General features: G+C 35.3%; 1 protein-coding gene across 1 annotated transcript; it reads right to left on the bottom strand.

Moving 5' to 3' along the window:
- Nucleotides 1-8,536: 8,536 nt before the first annotated feature.
- LOC121978298 (rop guanine nucleotide exchange factor 14-like) lies at nucleotides 8,537-16,769 on the bottom strand. The gene is made up of 10 exons (XM_042530663.1): nucleotides 16,713-16,769; nucleotides 14,288-14,472; nucleotides 14,141-14,198; nucleotides 13,540-13,618; nucleotides 11,113-11,526; nucleotides 10,378-10,532; nucleotides 10,231-10,305; nucleotides 9,803-10,078; nucleotides 9,312-9,659; nucleotides 8,537-9,113 (listed from the first exon to the last, which is right to left on the bottom strand). Exons 1-10 carry the CDS (start codon nucleotides 16,767-16,769, stop codon nucleotides 8,766-8,768), a joined length of 1,995 nt encoding a protein of 664 aa, XP_042386597.1. The 3' UTR covers nucleotides 8,537-8,765.
- Nucleotides 16,770-17,125: the final 356 nt, after the last annotated feature.

Here is a 17,125-nt window from a genome sequence, read left to right as displayed (position 1 = left end):
AGTTATAAAAGGAAATTTTTAATTTTTAAACTCTCTTTTAAAATCATGATATCCACATAAGAAATAATTTTAATAAAAATCCTTTTAATATTCTAGTGGTCGGCCACCTAAGCTTGGGACCCAAGCTTTGGCCGGCCACCTACATGACTCATCCACTTGGTCTTGGCCGGCCCCATTGGATGGGTAAGAAGGTGGGTATGCGGTGGGTATAAATCTCTATATACTAGAGGCTACGATAGGGATCGAGAGGAGGAATTGGTTTTGGTCTCCCGATGAAATTAAGCATCCTGTGTTCGCCCCGAACACACAACTTAATTTCATCAATAATAATTCATTCCACTAAAGAACTATTATTGAACTACCGCACCAATCCCAAATTACATTTTGGGCTCCTTCTTATTATGAGTGTGTTAGTCTCCCTGTGTTTAAGATAACAAATGTCCACTAATTAAGTAAGTTACTGACAACTCACTTAATTAATATCTAGCTCCAAGAATAGTACCACTCAACTTCATCGTCATGTCGGACTATGTCCACCTGCAGGGTTTAACATGACAATCCTTATGAGCTCCTCTTGGGGACATTCTCAACCTAGATCAGTAGGACACAGTTTCCTTCTATAATCAACAACACACACTATAAATGATATCATTTCCCAACCTATCGGGCTTATTGATTCATCGAACTAAATCTCACCCATTGATAAATTAAAGAAATAAATATCAAATGTATGTGCTTGTTATTATATTAGGATTAAGAGCGCACACTTCCATAATAACTGAGGTTTTTGTTTCTTTATAAAGTCAGTATAAAAGAAACGACCTCTAATGGTCCTACTCAATACACTCTAAGTGTAGTAGTGTAATTATATAGTTAAGATAAACTAATACCTAATTACACTACGACCTTCCAATGGTTTGTTCCTTTCCATTATGGTCGTGAGCTACTGTTTATAATTTATAAGGTACTGATAACATGATCCTCTGTGTGTGACACCACACACCATGTTATCTACAATATAAATTAATTGAACAACTTCATTTATCATAAATGTAGACATTTGACCAATGTGATTCTTATTTCTAGATAAATGTTTATACCAAAACCTAGGCTTTTAGTATACACTCTAACATACAATACATCGTGGAAAATAAAATGACCGCCTTGTCATTTCCATTTTATAAGGAAGACACAATACCAGATTTTGGACAAAGATATTGTAGGGAAAAGAATTACGAAGGTAGTGTAGGGAAGATGGTGTTGGCCCCGATAACGGCTAGCTAAAGGGGGAAGAATAGCTCTGCAATAAAAAATGAACCTTCCTCAAACTTTTATAACGTAATTAAATCTAACACTTGCATAAACAGAATTAAAAAATTAAATAAAGAAAAAGAGCACAATCGATTTACTTGGTTACAACCAGTGAGGTTGTTAATCCAAGGAAGTTAAAAGTGTACTAAAACTCTCCTTCAGGCAGAGAAGTCTCTTTACAGTAATTTGCACACTCAATTATGGAACAGAACTCAAGAAGATTCAATTACAAGTGTTGTGTTCTATTTTTTAGGTCCAGGGGTCATTTTATAGCCCTTGGAAAATCTTATCCTGAGCTGGAAGGCACCTACCATCGGGCTGGAAGGCACCTCCAACAAGGCGCAAGTGGATAAAAGTTTATCCACTGCCAACGGTAAAATCTACCTGGTTGAAGGCACCTTCCATAGGGCTAGAAGGCGCCTTCTATGAAGGCGCCTTCTAGCCATGGAAGGCACCTTCCACAGAAGGCGCGGAGGCACCTTCAACTTTCTTTAAAGGTGCCTCTAGCAACGTTTACAGTCACGTTATGCTCTTTTGTCGTTCCAATCACCTGGGTGATTTTGGCCAACTGGAATAGGGCTCACCTGAACACTTTTTTCGGCCTTCTCCTCGAGCAGGCTTTCGCTCCAACTTCTCATCCCTTAGATCACCTCGCGCATCCTTCTCGTCTGCCGATATACTCTTCCGCAGCACTTCGTCCCTCAGATGCACCAAGCCCGTCGGCTCTTTCCCGTGTTGTCCTTCTCGCTAGTCGCGTCTTCTGCTCGACTTCCTGTGCTCCTAAGCTCTTGCACACTTAGACATAGGGTTAAACTCCAACAGGACCTAACCTGACTTGGTTGATCATATCAAAACTACCACGGGGTACAACAGATGGCAGCATACTTATTCTACTCGTAAAAGTTATTAGTTAGAGCCCTAGAGCCAATCATTTGATGATTGTATGGACTCATTGTATCATATTCTTGTATATTAATAAAAGGCATTTGTTTGGTTATTATACTTATTTGTATTAGTGCCAAATAGACTAAGTATAATAGCGTCCTTGAGTAGAAGGTTCATACCTATATCAATCGATTAGTTGAATCGATAGTGAGATGATATATGGAACACTACTCTAAATCATTCCTAGTCGAGTATTAACATTCAGGGACAATGTTAATACAATAAGACTAGCATGTAGGTCAGCTCGATGACTTGATCTCACAAGTCATGGATATAGAGATATCAAGCTGACACATGGGTATGCATTAGAGAATGTATACTGAATGACCCGCCATGAGAAAGTATCATGGATCGTTATATGACTGTCATAGACTTTCTCATGTGGCTATTAGTATGACTATTAGTCCTTTGACCTGAAGTCACCATGGATCCCTACATAAGGAGTTATGTACTTTGGTTTCGTCAAACGTCACCCGTAACAGGGTGGACTATAAAGGCGATTACTGGGTATATAACGAATTATGCAGAGGGATGTGAGTGATGTAGATGGGATCTATCCCTCTCATATGACGGGAGCGACATCGCTATTCTTGATAGAGTGAGACCACTAAGTGCATGGTCATGCCCAAATGAGTCAACATTAGATGTTGAGCTCATTTGATCGAGTGAGTCTACTTGGAGTTCAAGATTTAGATTGATTAGAGGATGACACGGTCTATGCCTCATATTGATCAGTCTAGATGTCTAGGATAGAAGGACAATGTCACATGTTGTGAGGAGTCACAATTAGTAGTCACAAGGTGATGTCGGATCTCGACATTCTTGTAACTTGGGTAGTAATGATGTGTTGCTAGATACCGCTCATTACTTATGCTCCTAAATGGGTTTAGGGGCATTGCCAACGTTACAAGAACCTATAGGGTCACATACTAAGGGCAAATAGATGGAGACTAGGTTCATTTGATGAACCTAAATGATTAGGTTCATATGATGAACCAAATTGGATTAAGAGTAATCCAAAGTAGGATAATTGAGTTGGACTCAAGTTGGTTCATGTGTTAAGTGAGTCTATTTTGGACTTAGACTCATTTAATTAATTTAATTCAATGAATAGAGATTCATTAAATTAAAAATTGGCTTGAACCAATGGTTAGATTAGATCAATCAAGGGATAGAAGTGGTCAAGTTTGACTTGACTTAAGTAGGAAGATGAAGAGTCATGTTTTTGACTTGACTTTGACTTGACCAATGCCACATCATCAAGGCCTCTTCATTTGGTCAAGTTTGACTTGACCAAATGCCACCTCATGGGAGTTACCAAGAGTTGTGACTCTTGATATTCCATGGGGGTTACAAGGTTTAATGTGGCCGGCCACTTTGAGTGTAAAATGAATGTTTTATTTTTCATTCAAGGCTAATTGATTTTCATCTTCTTCCTCTTGCTCACAATTCTTCTCTCCCTCTTCTCCTTCTTGCCGAGACCTTGCTTGAGTGCTAGCACACTCTAAGGTTTCTTCTCCATCTCTTGCTTGTGTGGATACAAATAGAGAAGTGTCTACTTTGACACTTTTGAGATCCGGCGAACCAAGGACAAGCGGGATTGCGAAGGGCTTCGCTACAAAGGTATAAATGGTTTATCCTTATGTAGATCTACTGTAGATTAAAGTTTTCAAACTCGTACTCGTATTTTCGTTCGGTTTTACCTTGCACGAGATCCGTGGCTTGGGCGATTCGGGGTTTCCGCGACGCGAAAAGCGGTTTTCGCGGCCCGAAAAACCCAACAAAAGTGTCATGAAAGGAAGAATGATGAAGAAAGTCAGAAGACTCATAAAAGAGTGATGATGTGGAAGTGATAATGAGAAGTGTCTCTCTATGACACCATTATTTTATAGGAAAACTAGCCCACTGTAAAATCTGGGATTAAAAGTATCACACACCCACAGTTGCCCTTCTACCAAATTAGGATTCCGCTTGTATTCATAGGTCATGGTTTATAATAGGTATGAGTGGTCATTCTATCAAAGTGATGGATCAATAATCCAGAGTAGGTATGTCTCCATTATTATTAATTGATGAGTCATCATATATTAATTGGTGTCAGCTAGCTGCTACAACGTGTAGTAGCTAATGTAGGGTAGCTGCTATAACGTGGAGCAGCTATAACTTAGAACAACTATTGTAGGAGGGTAGTAGTCTACATTGTTAATTAGCTACTACACCATTATAGCAGTTAACATTCAAAGTAGCTACTACACCGTTGTAGCAGTCCACATTGTAGAATTAGCTACTACACCGTTGTAGTAGTTACCTGTTGAAGTAGCTGCTACAACATTGTAGCAACTAGGTGTCGAAGTAGCTGCTACAATGTTATAGCAGCTAGGTGTTGAAGTAACTACTACATCATTGTAGCAATTAACATTTCAAGTAACTATTACACCATTACCTGTAGAAATAGCTGCTACAATGTTGTAGTAGCTAGGTGTTGAAGTAGCTGCTACACCGTTGTAGCAATTAACTTTTCAAGTAGCTGCTACAAAGTTGTAGCAGTTAACATTCCAAGTAGCTGCTACAATGTTGTAGTAGCTAGTTATTGAAGTAGCTACTACAGTGTTATAGCAGTTAATATTCCAAGTAATCATCACAACGTTGTAGTAGCTAGCCATGGAAGTAGCTGCTACACCATTGTAGCAGTTAACATTCCAAGCAGCTGATACACTGTTGTAGTAGTTAGCCGTCGAAGTAGCTGCTACACCGTTATAGCAGTTAACATTCCAAGTAGCTACTATAATGTTATAGCAGCTAGTCGTTAAAGTAGCTGCTACACCATTGTAGCAGTTAACATTCCAAGCAGCTGCTACACTGTTGTAGCAACTAGCCGTCAAAGCAGCTGCTACACTGTTGTAGCAACTAGCCGTCAGAGCAGCTGCTACACCATTGTAGCAATTAATATTCCAAATAGCTACTACAACGTTGTAGCAGCTAGCCGTCGAAGTAGTTGCTATACCATTGTAGCAGTTAACATTCAAAGTAGATGCTATAATGTTGTAGTAGCTACCCGTCGAAGTAGCCGCTACAGCAGCTAACATTCCAAGTAGCTACAACAACGCTGTAGCAGTTAACATTCCAAGTACTATACGTCTAATAAAGACTAACATATGTGGAAAGTGGTTGTAGGCGTTGGCCTTGTACGTTGTAGCATAAATCCTTTCTTCTAATATATATTAGGATCATGGACAAAAATTATAACTTAAAATGAAATGAATTACCATTGGTTATGAAATGTGAGAATTGATAATTGGGAAATTCCCTGCAAATTATATTTGTAAAAACTAGTAAGAAAGTAGCTACGACTTGTGCGTTGTAGGATATATCAGGGCTAAAAAATATTGTATAGAGTTGAAAAATAGACAATGGAGTGGAAGGCTTACGATTGAGAATAGAGTGGGGGTGGTAAGCAAACCAACGTCGACTATGTGTTCGGTGACAGTTTCTCGAGCTTCCAGCTAGCTCAAGAACAAGCATGCGACTATAAGTTGTCCAAGTAGCTTACAGTGCCTTTGCTTTTGCTTGCCCGACAGGAGTGCGCTGCGACGGAAGATGACGACGAAGGAAGAGGCGAGAGCCAGAGAGAGCGAGGAAAAGTTAGATTTGGGAAAATACTTTCGCCTGCCGTTTTGAATAGAAGGCGGAAGGGGAGAGAGAATAAAAGGAATATTTTTTTTCAAAGAAATCGAGCTGGCAACGCCCGTCTACGCGTCGCTCACAGTCGCGCACAAAGTATCGCCTACCATTTCATTTTTGTATATATATATATCCGAGTTCGATATTGGATATTGATAATTTCTTCGTATCCTTCGCCATTTAAGTCAGATATCAAATCCTCTCATCGGATTCAGAAGCAATTATCATCAATATTTATTAGAGGTCACTATTAACTCTATTTGTTGTTAATTATATAGGGTGAGGTAGATGGTTGCATACTTTCATTCAGTATTACTATTAATTAGGCGCAAGTTAAATTTAGATTTTCTTATCCTGATATTAGAGACCGTACAAATGCTTTTAAAAAAATTATAACCAAATAGGTGTTGGATTTAAACTCTAATTAGTGAGTGAGTTATCATGTTATTTCGTAAGCATATGAATTTATGTTCAAACCTAGATTTCAGATCACTATAAATCTGGACTAAAAATTTTAAATGAATCAAGTTAAATGATCTTACATAGTAAATAATTAGGTAGAAACTTACCCTTAATTTGACTTAATTTAACTAATTTAGTAAAATTTGTCTGTGATAGTCAACTAAAAATAAAAAATTAGACATTTTGATATTAATAATTTAGTAGATGATTTATTTTTAAATATTATATTTTCTATATTAAATCATGTATATTGACTCTTAGAATTTTTATTGCTAGTTAAGTTGTTTAAATTAATATTTTTTTGCAATCTTTAAAATCTTTGTTATTATTAATTGCCTTAAAAATAAGTTCAAAAGTATTTTTCTAAAAATTTCTTAAATTTAAAAATTAGATGTTTTTTCTAAAAAGTATTAATTACTTGGCTTTCAAATGCTTATTTTCGTTTTAAAATTTAAAATTCCTTTTAAAATTGTTGATCCTAATCTTTTCTTGTTGGTTTGATCCGATTAGATCAAATCACCGCGTGATCCACTTTATCAATTTACTAATCCTCCTAATACTTGAGTTTTCCTTCATAGCTCGATCTTGTCTTATTTGATCATATGTTTCTATACAAATTCGGTCGAATCCAAGAGATTGGGCGATCGATCTTTTGTTTCCTTTCTAAACTTGGATCGAATATAGGTTGTGCTTATCTCTTATGTCGATTTGACCAAACCTTCTTGTTTAGTTTATTGAAAAATCATGTTTCCTGTAAAAATAAGTTATCACGATAGATAATATAGTAATGCAAAATAATGTTAGCTACATGATCCTCAGCCAACTAAATACGTTGGTCTAATTGACCACCTTGTTTTGCTCACACTTGTTTAGAGTTTATTCCTCCAAGGTTTTTCATTACCTAAGAGATACTCCCTAGGATTTTTCTTATTGTCAAGCATTCGATCAACCTTGTTATGCTTGGACTTTTCTCTTTGTTAATCATCTAGTCAATCTTAATCTGATTGGACTTCTCTCTTACCTAGGTCAACTTTAACCTATCAAGACTTCTCACTTACCTGAATCAGACTTAATTTGTCAGGACTTCTTCCCAAATTATCAAGTATCTAGTCATACTTGAACTTTTCACTTAGTTTAAGCATATAATCAACATTTACTTGCTTGGACACTTTTACTAACTTGATCAACTAATGTTACTTATTAAATATCAAAACTATGAAGGTTGATTATACCAATAATATCTCACTTTTTTATATTTGATAATATATTTAAGTTATACTAAATTCATAACCTAACTTTTTCAAATCTTATGCTTAAATAGAGTTTCTAACTTAAACTCTTCTCCTACCATTTTAGTATACATCAAAAAGAGAAATTTACGAAATTGTTTTGATTTACTGGAACTCCTTACATATTGCATTAACAATCATTTAATTTCTTAGTCAAAAAATATCTCCCTTGCTCTCTTAAAAGACAAATTCAAAGAGTTTTTAAATCAGTTTTAAAATGAAAATAATTTTAACTTTTCAATTTCATTTGAGTAACACTTTTCAAACATAATTTCAAAAAAATTATTTTCAAGTTTTATTTTCAAAGAATACTTCTTTCTTAGTTGCTATGCGTTCTCCTAGTAAACAAGGAAGATGTGACAAACAAAGAAGTATTCTCAACTCTAAAAAGTTTTTCATCTTTCAAAATTCGAGGAATATTGTTTGTTATAAAGTAATAGACCTTGCCCAAAAGGGTCTTCAAGGGAGCAAAGTCTCTTAGAAGTAAAATTAGGAATTCATTCAGGAGACATTGCAGTAACATGGTGGTAACTTCCCTCAAGAAATCTCCAAAAAAGTCTCATGCAACATTATGGTCAATCCATTGTGGATGAGACAGAGCTAAATATTAGTTAAAGCAAATCATCCATCCATTTTCTTCACCATGGAAAAGAAAAGAAGATAAATAAAATATTAGCTAGATCAGTTACAATTTTTGTGAGTCAAGTTAGGCCAAGGAAGGTGTCAAAATATTTTTTTAAAAAAAAAAATATTAAAATTAAAAAGCTTAAGGCATTTATAGGGAGATTTTTTCAATGAAGTAGAAGCACTACTACTAACCAAAAGCATTGCATCATGGCTCATTGGCATGATCCGTAAGTCCCTTTTGTTATATTTCATAGGAAGTACAGAAAATATCCATTACAAGACTATAAACTTACATCAATTTGATATATTGAAATCATCGAATTCGAGCATCGACTTAGTTAAAACTGGATTCATGGTCTCTTCCTTGATCTACCTGGTCCTATACTTTAGTTGTTGAATTTACATTACGTGGTTTCCACCTTATACCATATCAAGGGGTCACCCAGACTTTTAAAACCAAACTTTACTTCTCTGGGGACCAACTGTGACGATTGAGCCTCCATTATATTTGTAATCTACAAGCCGCCCCTCTGTGGTCTTCTTCAAGTAGGAGTTTGTAAGACGACCATCAGCCATGTTCATCTGCTGAATTAAAGATCGCTTGATATGACCAGGAGGTGTTTCGGTGATTCCCGCAAGATACACATCAGAAGTGAAGTCAAATTTGAGGTTGGACAAGGGTGTGGTAGGTTTCTTCAAGTCATCTTCCTGTAAGATATCTCCTATCCTAGATAAAATACTGAACGACAAACCAACAAGAACCCTTGAGTAGGCCTCTACAATTGAATGCCCAATATCCTGCAGAGAAATTAAAAAGGGAAGAATTTAAAACAAGAAAAGATCCTTTTGCGTGCATGACGTAGCACAAATTGAATAAGACTAAGAAGTTTAATGTCATCATATCCTAAGGTAATGGTAAGACTAAGGGACTCAGATGGGCACAAAGAAATGCAGTAAATTAATAAAACAAAATGAAATTGATAGAGGATAAATCACCTTGTTGTATCGAACTTTAGTGACATCAATAAAAGACGAAGGGAGGTCTGGGAATCTGATCTTTAGAAGGTGCAGAAGTGCTTCAGTCTTCTCCATATAGACCGAAATCTTCTCGATTCCAGATCCATGTTCTTTCACAAGGGACCATGGGAATCGCAATGGTGACTTTTTCACTGTTTCATATGACATTCTCCGTTTCCAGGCAAAGATAGCACCTTCTAACCGGTTTATTGTGTCAAGTACAACGTGCTCATTCTCCATATTAAGAGAAACAAGTATTTCGTCAACAGGAACAGACTCTGCAGCTATGGCATAGTAGATATCTACACCCAAACTAGCTTTACCTGACTGCTTTAATAGCAATTTCACGAGAAAAATACACAGCATGCCTATGTTAAACTCAAAACCATTTTAGGAAAAAAGGAAAAAAAAAAAATGAATAGATGCACTGTCAAACAACTAACAGAAATTAACAAAATATGGTTGCTTGCCTTTGGAAGTGCATCTTCTATTGCAGAGGGTATTGGCATTTGGGTCAAAACCTGTTCATTAATGTCTTTGGCGGCCTTGAGGATTTGGTAGACAAATTTACCCTGGAAGCCAAGTTTTCTCCTCTCTGAAGGAGAAAGTCCAGACTCTGGAACGCAAGGAGATGGAATCCACCATTTTTTGCTGTGTCTTGTACCATTATTACCATTATCTCCATTTGCTCTGCTGCCTAATTCAGCATACCAAAACTCAGTGTTCACCATTGAATCCAACATTTCCTGCAAGCATGTCATTCTTCATTCAGAAACCAAGAAAAACTTCATCTGCAGAAAGCAGATTGAGAAAAAACTAGAGTAATCTCATATATGAAATTGCAAATTCCAAGTATCTTATTATTTGCTGCTAATGAGATGATAAAGAGGTAACTCACAATCAACATTGAATCTAATTTCTTGAGGGCGGGGATAGTCAAGTGAACATCAGATCGAGATTTTGGAGTCATAATCTGCAAGAGGAAAAAAAGAAATTTGCTGATTTCAATGTGTAAATCTAGTGATAGAGTTGATCGAGAGTGCACCTCTAATATCCCACCATTAGCACCATTCTGCTTTGCAGGAACCAGCTCGACCATGTAACTAGTGGGGGAAAGCAACCAGTCCATTTCTCTGTGCCATCTCTTTTTTCTTTCTACTGATAATGGTTCCAATTTCCATAGCTCTCCAAATATCGATGCTAATTATATAACACCAGATTAAGTCAGAACCAGCTGTTATTCTATACTCATTGCTTATCGATGCTAGGTTTTACTTTTAGCCTAAAACTAATCCAAATCCATGCAACAATCTCTCATTTGTGATAGTCTAAAATTGACATTTCTACATATACTGTATCTGCAAAAAACAAACCAGAGAATGTGTGACTTCAAGAACAACACTGTGACACTTCCACAGAATATGGTATTCAAGAGATACAACAATCTGGAATTGCCATCAATCCCCAATAAAGAGTACTAAGACTTCAAAATAGGGCTCTATGGTATTAAGATAATTTATCATTTCAGCAAAATAAAATATGAAGCATGAAATTATCAATCTGTTCAACCCAACAATACAACTGCAAATTATTATGCCTCTCAGATTGCTAGAAGCTGGTACTATTACAAATCTGTTATAGCTTAGTTATATTCTGAGAAACACATTGGAGAATGATTTTTTTTGAGAATTAAATTATCCATAAGTAAAATAAATGAGCCACATAATGTGACTAATGTAAAATTTATGAAATTGAAGAATATCAGGTGAAGAACATCTACCTGCAAGATTGGTGATTGCATGAGATAATGCAAGAGCAGTACTTATCCCTTTGTTCCCCCCTAAAACATCTTCACCAAGAAGTAGTTTTGCAAACTTTTCCTTCATAGCTTCAACATCTGAGATGTCCATTGAGTACATAATAGGTGCCTTCCCTTTGATGCACAAATGATGCAAGCTGTTAAAAGTATCCAAATCGTCAAGCAAGTGATCTTCCTGCTTGCATGAGGGCAAGCATTGTGAAGAGAAGGAAGAGCCAAAACCATCTTTGCTGGAAGAACAACTGGAAGCATCTTCATCAAGGGAGTCTGTGGTTACACATCCATCAGCTCCACTTGTGCCTTCACCAGCACTCTCATTGTCATAGGAGCAGCTGTTGAGGATGCAACTCTCTAGGCCATTATATGTTATCACCCCTACAAAAATGCATTCTTCCTTCATGGTTCATATTTCATTGAGAATTTTTTTAAAAGACCTACCTCAAGCTATGGTGAAAAAAAAAAAAATTGAAGGAAGAGACATAGAAGCTGGAGTAGCATAATTTTGATTGGTAAATTCATGATATTACAAAGGTGGCATTGCATTAATTATGTTGGAAGTCATATTATTGTGCACTCTATCAGCCTCCTATTCTTATTTACTTGTATTAGGTATGAACAATAGATGATGATGTTGTTGTAAATAGGACTCACATAGTTACATTGATTTTTTGGAATTTAGTTTTACTAGTGTTGATAAAGTTGCTACCATGTGACCTTGAGGTCACTGGTTCGAGTCGCAGAAACAACTTCTTGCAAAGCAGGTCAGGCTACGAACAATGGACTATCCGCATTGATGGAAGTTTCGTGCACCGGACTTTTTTTTTTTTATCAAATGGGGACTTTAACATCTTTAATATATCCATTATAACTATCTTTTCCTGATTTATTGATTTAATTCACGCTTAGTAGTTTGAGGCAAAAAACCATCCCAATTTCAAATAAATAAAATGTGTGAATTCTACTTTCCAAGCTCTTAATTATTCACAAATGGAGTCAAAAACGTTTTTGCCAAAAATCAACAAAAGTTAACAGTTTCATTGGAATTTATCACCTTTTTAAGTTTAACAATTTCAAATATAACTTACAATTATCCTTGCTAAATTAAGGTGTAAATATTCTCTTTTAGAAAGTCTGGACTTACAAGAAAAATTAGAAGTTTATTATTATTTGTTTTTGCTTCAAATCTAGTAAATGAACAAGATTCAATGAGACATGCCGATTTTCAATGAATCAAAATAAAGAAGGGTTTAATGGAAGTATTATTTCTAATGGGTATATGTGAAATGTACATTAAAAAGGTAGATATTCACCATCTTAATAGAAAGATATAACAGTGGAGCAAAATCCAAACCCATCATAGTCAACATAGAACACATATTCCATATCTAATATGGTTATTTTGTTTGACATCAAACAACTAATAAAAGAATTAAGGTACAGATTGAGATGCAAATCGGTATGGGTCATATTGGCTGTAGCATGAAGGCATACTGACCAAAACACGCAAAGATACAGTTTGCTCAACATAGAGAAATCCAAGACGCTTGGGTCGTAAGGAATCATACAGATCTGGGGAGCACGTGGGGCATTAATAGAAGTGAACTACTGCCAATCACGTGACCAACAGGCTATTGCCGTGTGCACAAGTCATGCCAACCAGCGCATGGTACAATTATCAACTACGTAGCAGGAATTAATTAACAATACAGATGCCTACAAAGTCGTCTTCCAATCGAATAAGGAATGATAGGAAGTCAGAACAGTGGTCGTGGTTCCCACATTGCCTTTTAACTCGCAAGTCGAAAACAACACTACAGCAACTGCATCGTCCACGTGACGGGAGGAACCGAAGACAGGGAAAAACATTGGGTGGAAAATTTCAAAGACCAGCTAACCATGGAAAAGAGAATAAATTCAAAAGCTAGGGATGAGAGGAGGCCTTATTTCCTATAGTTATAAGAGTTGCCCTCGTAAGCGTTAGATTAATCTGCATTTACTGCTAAAGGTGGAGAAACGAATCCGCTCTTATCATTCAATGCGTGTGTTATCTCGACTAAGGTGGAGAAACGAATCCGCTCTTTATTCCACTTGACCAAGAACATAGCAGTTGCCTTCCAGGTCACGCTTATCAAGTCACGGAGAAAGCTTTGCTTCAAAGAAGCATTAATTGCTACTATACCCTTCCTCATAGCTATTTGATGAATACAAAAGGGATAGAAAAATATAGCTATTTGATGATTGCAGAGTCGTAAGATTCACAACTGTGATGAATACACACCCGGAGCTAAGGACAGAAAATGTTGCTCAGGAATAAAAGAAAAAAATCAAGTTTTGCTCGTGTTGAAACAGAAAAAAAGAGCAGGAAAAACAAGAAGAATAGAAACATACGGTCTTGGTCCTCGAAATCAAGGCTGAAATCTTTTGTCCGGCGGCGACAGCAAGCAAATCTCTTCATGAGAATCAATCCCTGCTTCGGCGGAAAATGGGCAAAATATATTATGAAATGGATTCTAAAACAAGTGATAGGTTTCAATTAAGCAGGCGCCATTAATTAATATCACTTCCCCCAGAGAAAAGTAATGATCGCAAAAACAATTGAAGAGGGCTCCACCTTGAATCTGATGCAATTTAATGTTTTGTTTTATCTCAATGTCTTGCCTGTGTTATTCTCAGGTTCCTATCTCATAAAGCTGCTACTTTAAGCCTAAAACTAATAGTTGCCCCAATCGTTTAAAAAGATAATAAAAAGCAACAGTCCAGGAATTTCGAAACTCGAATCGGATTTGAGTACTTTTCAAAAGGAGCAGATGGAGACGACATCACGTTGAAAAGGTTAAAGTAAAAAAAAAAAAATAGAAAAGCTGAAAAAAATGAGAGGAAAAGATTCCAAAAATACTGAACCCAAAAAGTAAATCAGAGAACCAGAGAACCGAATCACTTCAAATCATACATCGAAAAGTAGTCCAGCCAAGAGAAGTTCTACATTTACCCAGAGAAAGAGATTGCGCTGAGGAATAGCTGCAACTATTCGATGATTGAAGCCAGATCTGCACCGCCGGAGCAAATACAACAACAAAATGAGTTCGGAAACCCCACGAGGGAAGACTGTCAAAGCAAATCCGAGCAGAAAACTAACCTCCACTTCTGCCAATCGGCAATGCACCCATTCGTGGAGTGGAAGAAGAAGAGGAGGGAGAGATTACGATAGGGAAGAACGAGGATTTGGGGGGATTTTTTGCCCTTTTTGATACAAATTTCGGAAAGAATTAAGGAACACGAACAGGCAGAAGCAGCGGAGGCAAGGCCACTTATGGCCTTCTTCTATCCCCTCACAAAATTATTAAATAAATAAAATAGTTATCTTAAATTTCAGGTTTCATTTTTTTAAAATTTAAATTCGATAATGGTAGAACATTTTTAGAAATTTTTAATTATGGAAACTTAAATTTGAAAACTATATTTTTAAAATGTTAAGAAATAAAAAAAAAATAGGCTAAGAAATACAGCCAGCTGTCTAGCTACCTTTCTTAAAAATCAGAAATATTTTTAATCCGAGGTCACATGTAGTTGTATTAGCGTACTTTTATATATATATATATATATATATATATTTATTGTGTAAAGTAGATGTGGAAGAGAAGGGCCATGACATTATTAAAGTTGGATATTTTAGAAAAATGAGAATATTATTATAGTCAAATGTGATCTAACTTGACTTGAGCATCATGGAATTTATATGGGAGTAATATCATTCATCATGCAAAATATGTGTCACTGTTTTTGAATTTTGATGATTCTTTTGATATATTTTCTAAGTGGACAACTAAATTATATATTTTCTCCGACATTACATAGAAGCGTTGTTAAAATAGGTAAGAGGCATAAAATATATATTCATGATGCTTAATAGGATATGACTTTTCATCTAGTCTTACTTATGTATGATTAGTCTTCACGGATTGACATAACTAATAATTATATATGATGTTACTATAATAGATCATGGAGTCGATTATCAACATATGTGAAATGTATCATGGGTCACTTGCAATGTCATACCTAAGATTTTCTTAGTCTGAATCAAATTTTAAAAATGAGTCCCTTAAAATGAACAATAATTTTTTTCAATTAAACCTATAAAATCTAAAGTAAAAACATATAAGTTAAATGACATAATATTCAAAGTATAAGTATGTAATTAAATCATAAGTAAAAGATTACCAACAATCACTTAAATAACACACGTCTTATTGTTTTTGATGAAAAAATATCAATTAAGCTTGAATAATCGAGATGTTCGATAATTTTTTTCTCAATTAATAACATAGTCAATCCATTTAATCTTTCTTACAACATTGTTGATTGAAAATAAATTTTAATCAATTTTAATTTGAAAAACTTCTTTCCGCACTTGTAACTGTGACTAGTATAGTTAACAAAGTTCTATAAACAACATATGCATTGGGGTAACAACCATCTATTTTCATTACATAATTCAACACATCAATTGCTTCTTATTTTTTTGCTTCAGTTGATAAAGAATGCTTCAAGATCTTCAACTCCATAATCATGCCCATCAATATGAGAAGTGTCATTGTGCCTCAAACAATATTCAAGATTTTTACAAGATCTCAATAAATTGTTATCATCAATACATTTTAATTTTTCCAAGTTTAATAAGAACCCAAATGTTTTTTCATATTTTTTGAAATTGTTCAAACTGAGTTTGTAGTGAAGAATAAACATAGTCAATTAAAAAATGAACTAGTTAACCTTGAAAGATTCCTTAGCTGATTGTGTTACCTCATGAGTAATGTTTTCATCAAATTATTTTTTTTCTTCGAATGATCCGTTTTTCTTTGAATACAACTTCAATTTCCAATTCACTTGCCATTTGTTTAGCTTCACTGATAGCCTTATCAAATCCATATTCTCTTTACACTTCGAAACTCAACATGAGACCTTTTATCTGATTGATAGCAACATCAATATCTATCTTTTCAGTTTGAAGAAACTTACTCACAATGTTTACCAAATGCAACAACTTATACCAGATTACTAAGCCAACCAAAAATTCAAAATTCTCAAGTTCATATGCTACTAAACACTCGGCTTCACTCCTCATTTTAGGATCTTTTACTTGTGGATGCTAAGTCAAGTAAATCATCTCTTATTTTGTAACTTGTTCTTTTATATGCTTCACACTTTCAATACGACTTTCCCAACGAGTTTGTAATAATGGTTTAATCATTAAATCTTCCATCGCTTGGTAGAAGAGGAGAATAACGTGTATATGTGTTATATTACTCCAAACAAAGACATAGCTCTAGGACAACAATTCACCATATCACATAATGTCACGTTAAGATTATGACAATCACATGGAGTGTAGAAAGCTCTAGGATTTATTTCTAATAATCTTCTTTGTACATCCTTGTCATTCCCTTTCATATTCGATCCATTGTCATATCTTTGGCCTCTTATATCATTAACATCAAGTTCAAGATTTCTCAACACATTTTTAGTTTAAAAAAAAGACCATCTCCTGATGTAGCATCCACTTTCAAGAATTCAATCCAATATTCTCCTATGGCAACAGAGCCTGATAAATCATCCATGTAACGTATTATAAGAGATATTTGTTCTTCATGACTCATATCTGAAGTACAATCTAATTTAACCGAGTAATACTTTGCCTTTTCTAATTTTGACAATAATTATTTTTCACTTCAATGGCTAATATCTATATCAACTCATTTTGAATTTTAGGACAAAAATATGTATAATGAACTTCTTTTGATTATGTACGCCAAATGTATTCTTCATTATTAAATCAAACTTAGGAACCATTTCAATCATCTACACAAAATTATCACTATTTTTAGCATAAATTTTCTCACAATCTCCTTGAAATGCCAAATTATTTTTGGCCAACTGATGCACAATAGTGATTATCCTCTTTAATAATTATCTC

Source organism: Zingiber officinale, chromosome 4B (assembly GCF_018446385.1).
Source record: "Zingiber officinale cultivar Zhangliang chromosome 4B, Zo_v1.1, whole genome shotgun sequence".
NCBI lineage: Eukaryota > Viridiplantae > Streptophyta > Magnoliopsida > Zingiberales > Zingiberaceae > Zingiber > Zingiber officinale.
This window is presented reverse-complemented; position numbering and strand designations above follow the sequence as displayed.

Coding starts and splice junctions, on each gene's coding strand:
- LOC121978298 (XM_042530663.1), bottom strand. CDS start 16,769: ATGGATGATTTATCAGGCTCTGTTGCCATAGGAGAATATTGGATTGAA. Junction 14,473..16,712: donor ATTGGATTGAATTCTTGAAA/GTGGATGCTACA, acceptor GTGAGGGGATAG/AAGAAGGCCATAAGTGGCCT. Junction 13,619..14,140: donor AGCGCAATCTCTTTCTCTGG/GTAAATGTAGAA, acceptor CCGCCGAAGCAG/GGATTGATTCTCATGAAGAG.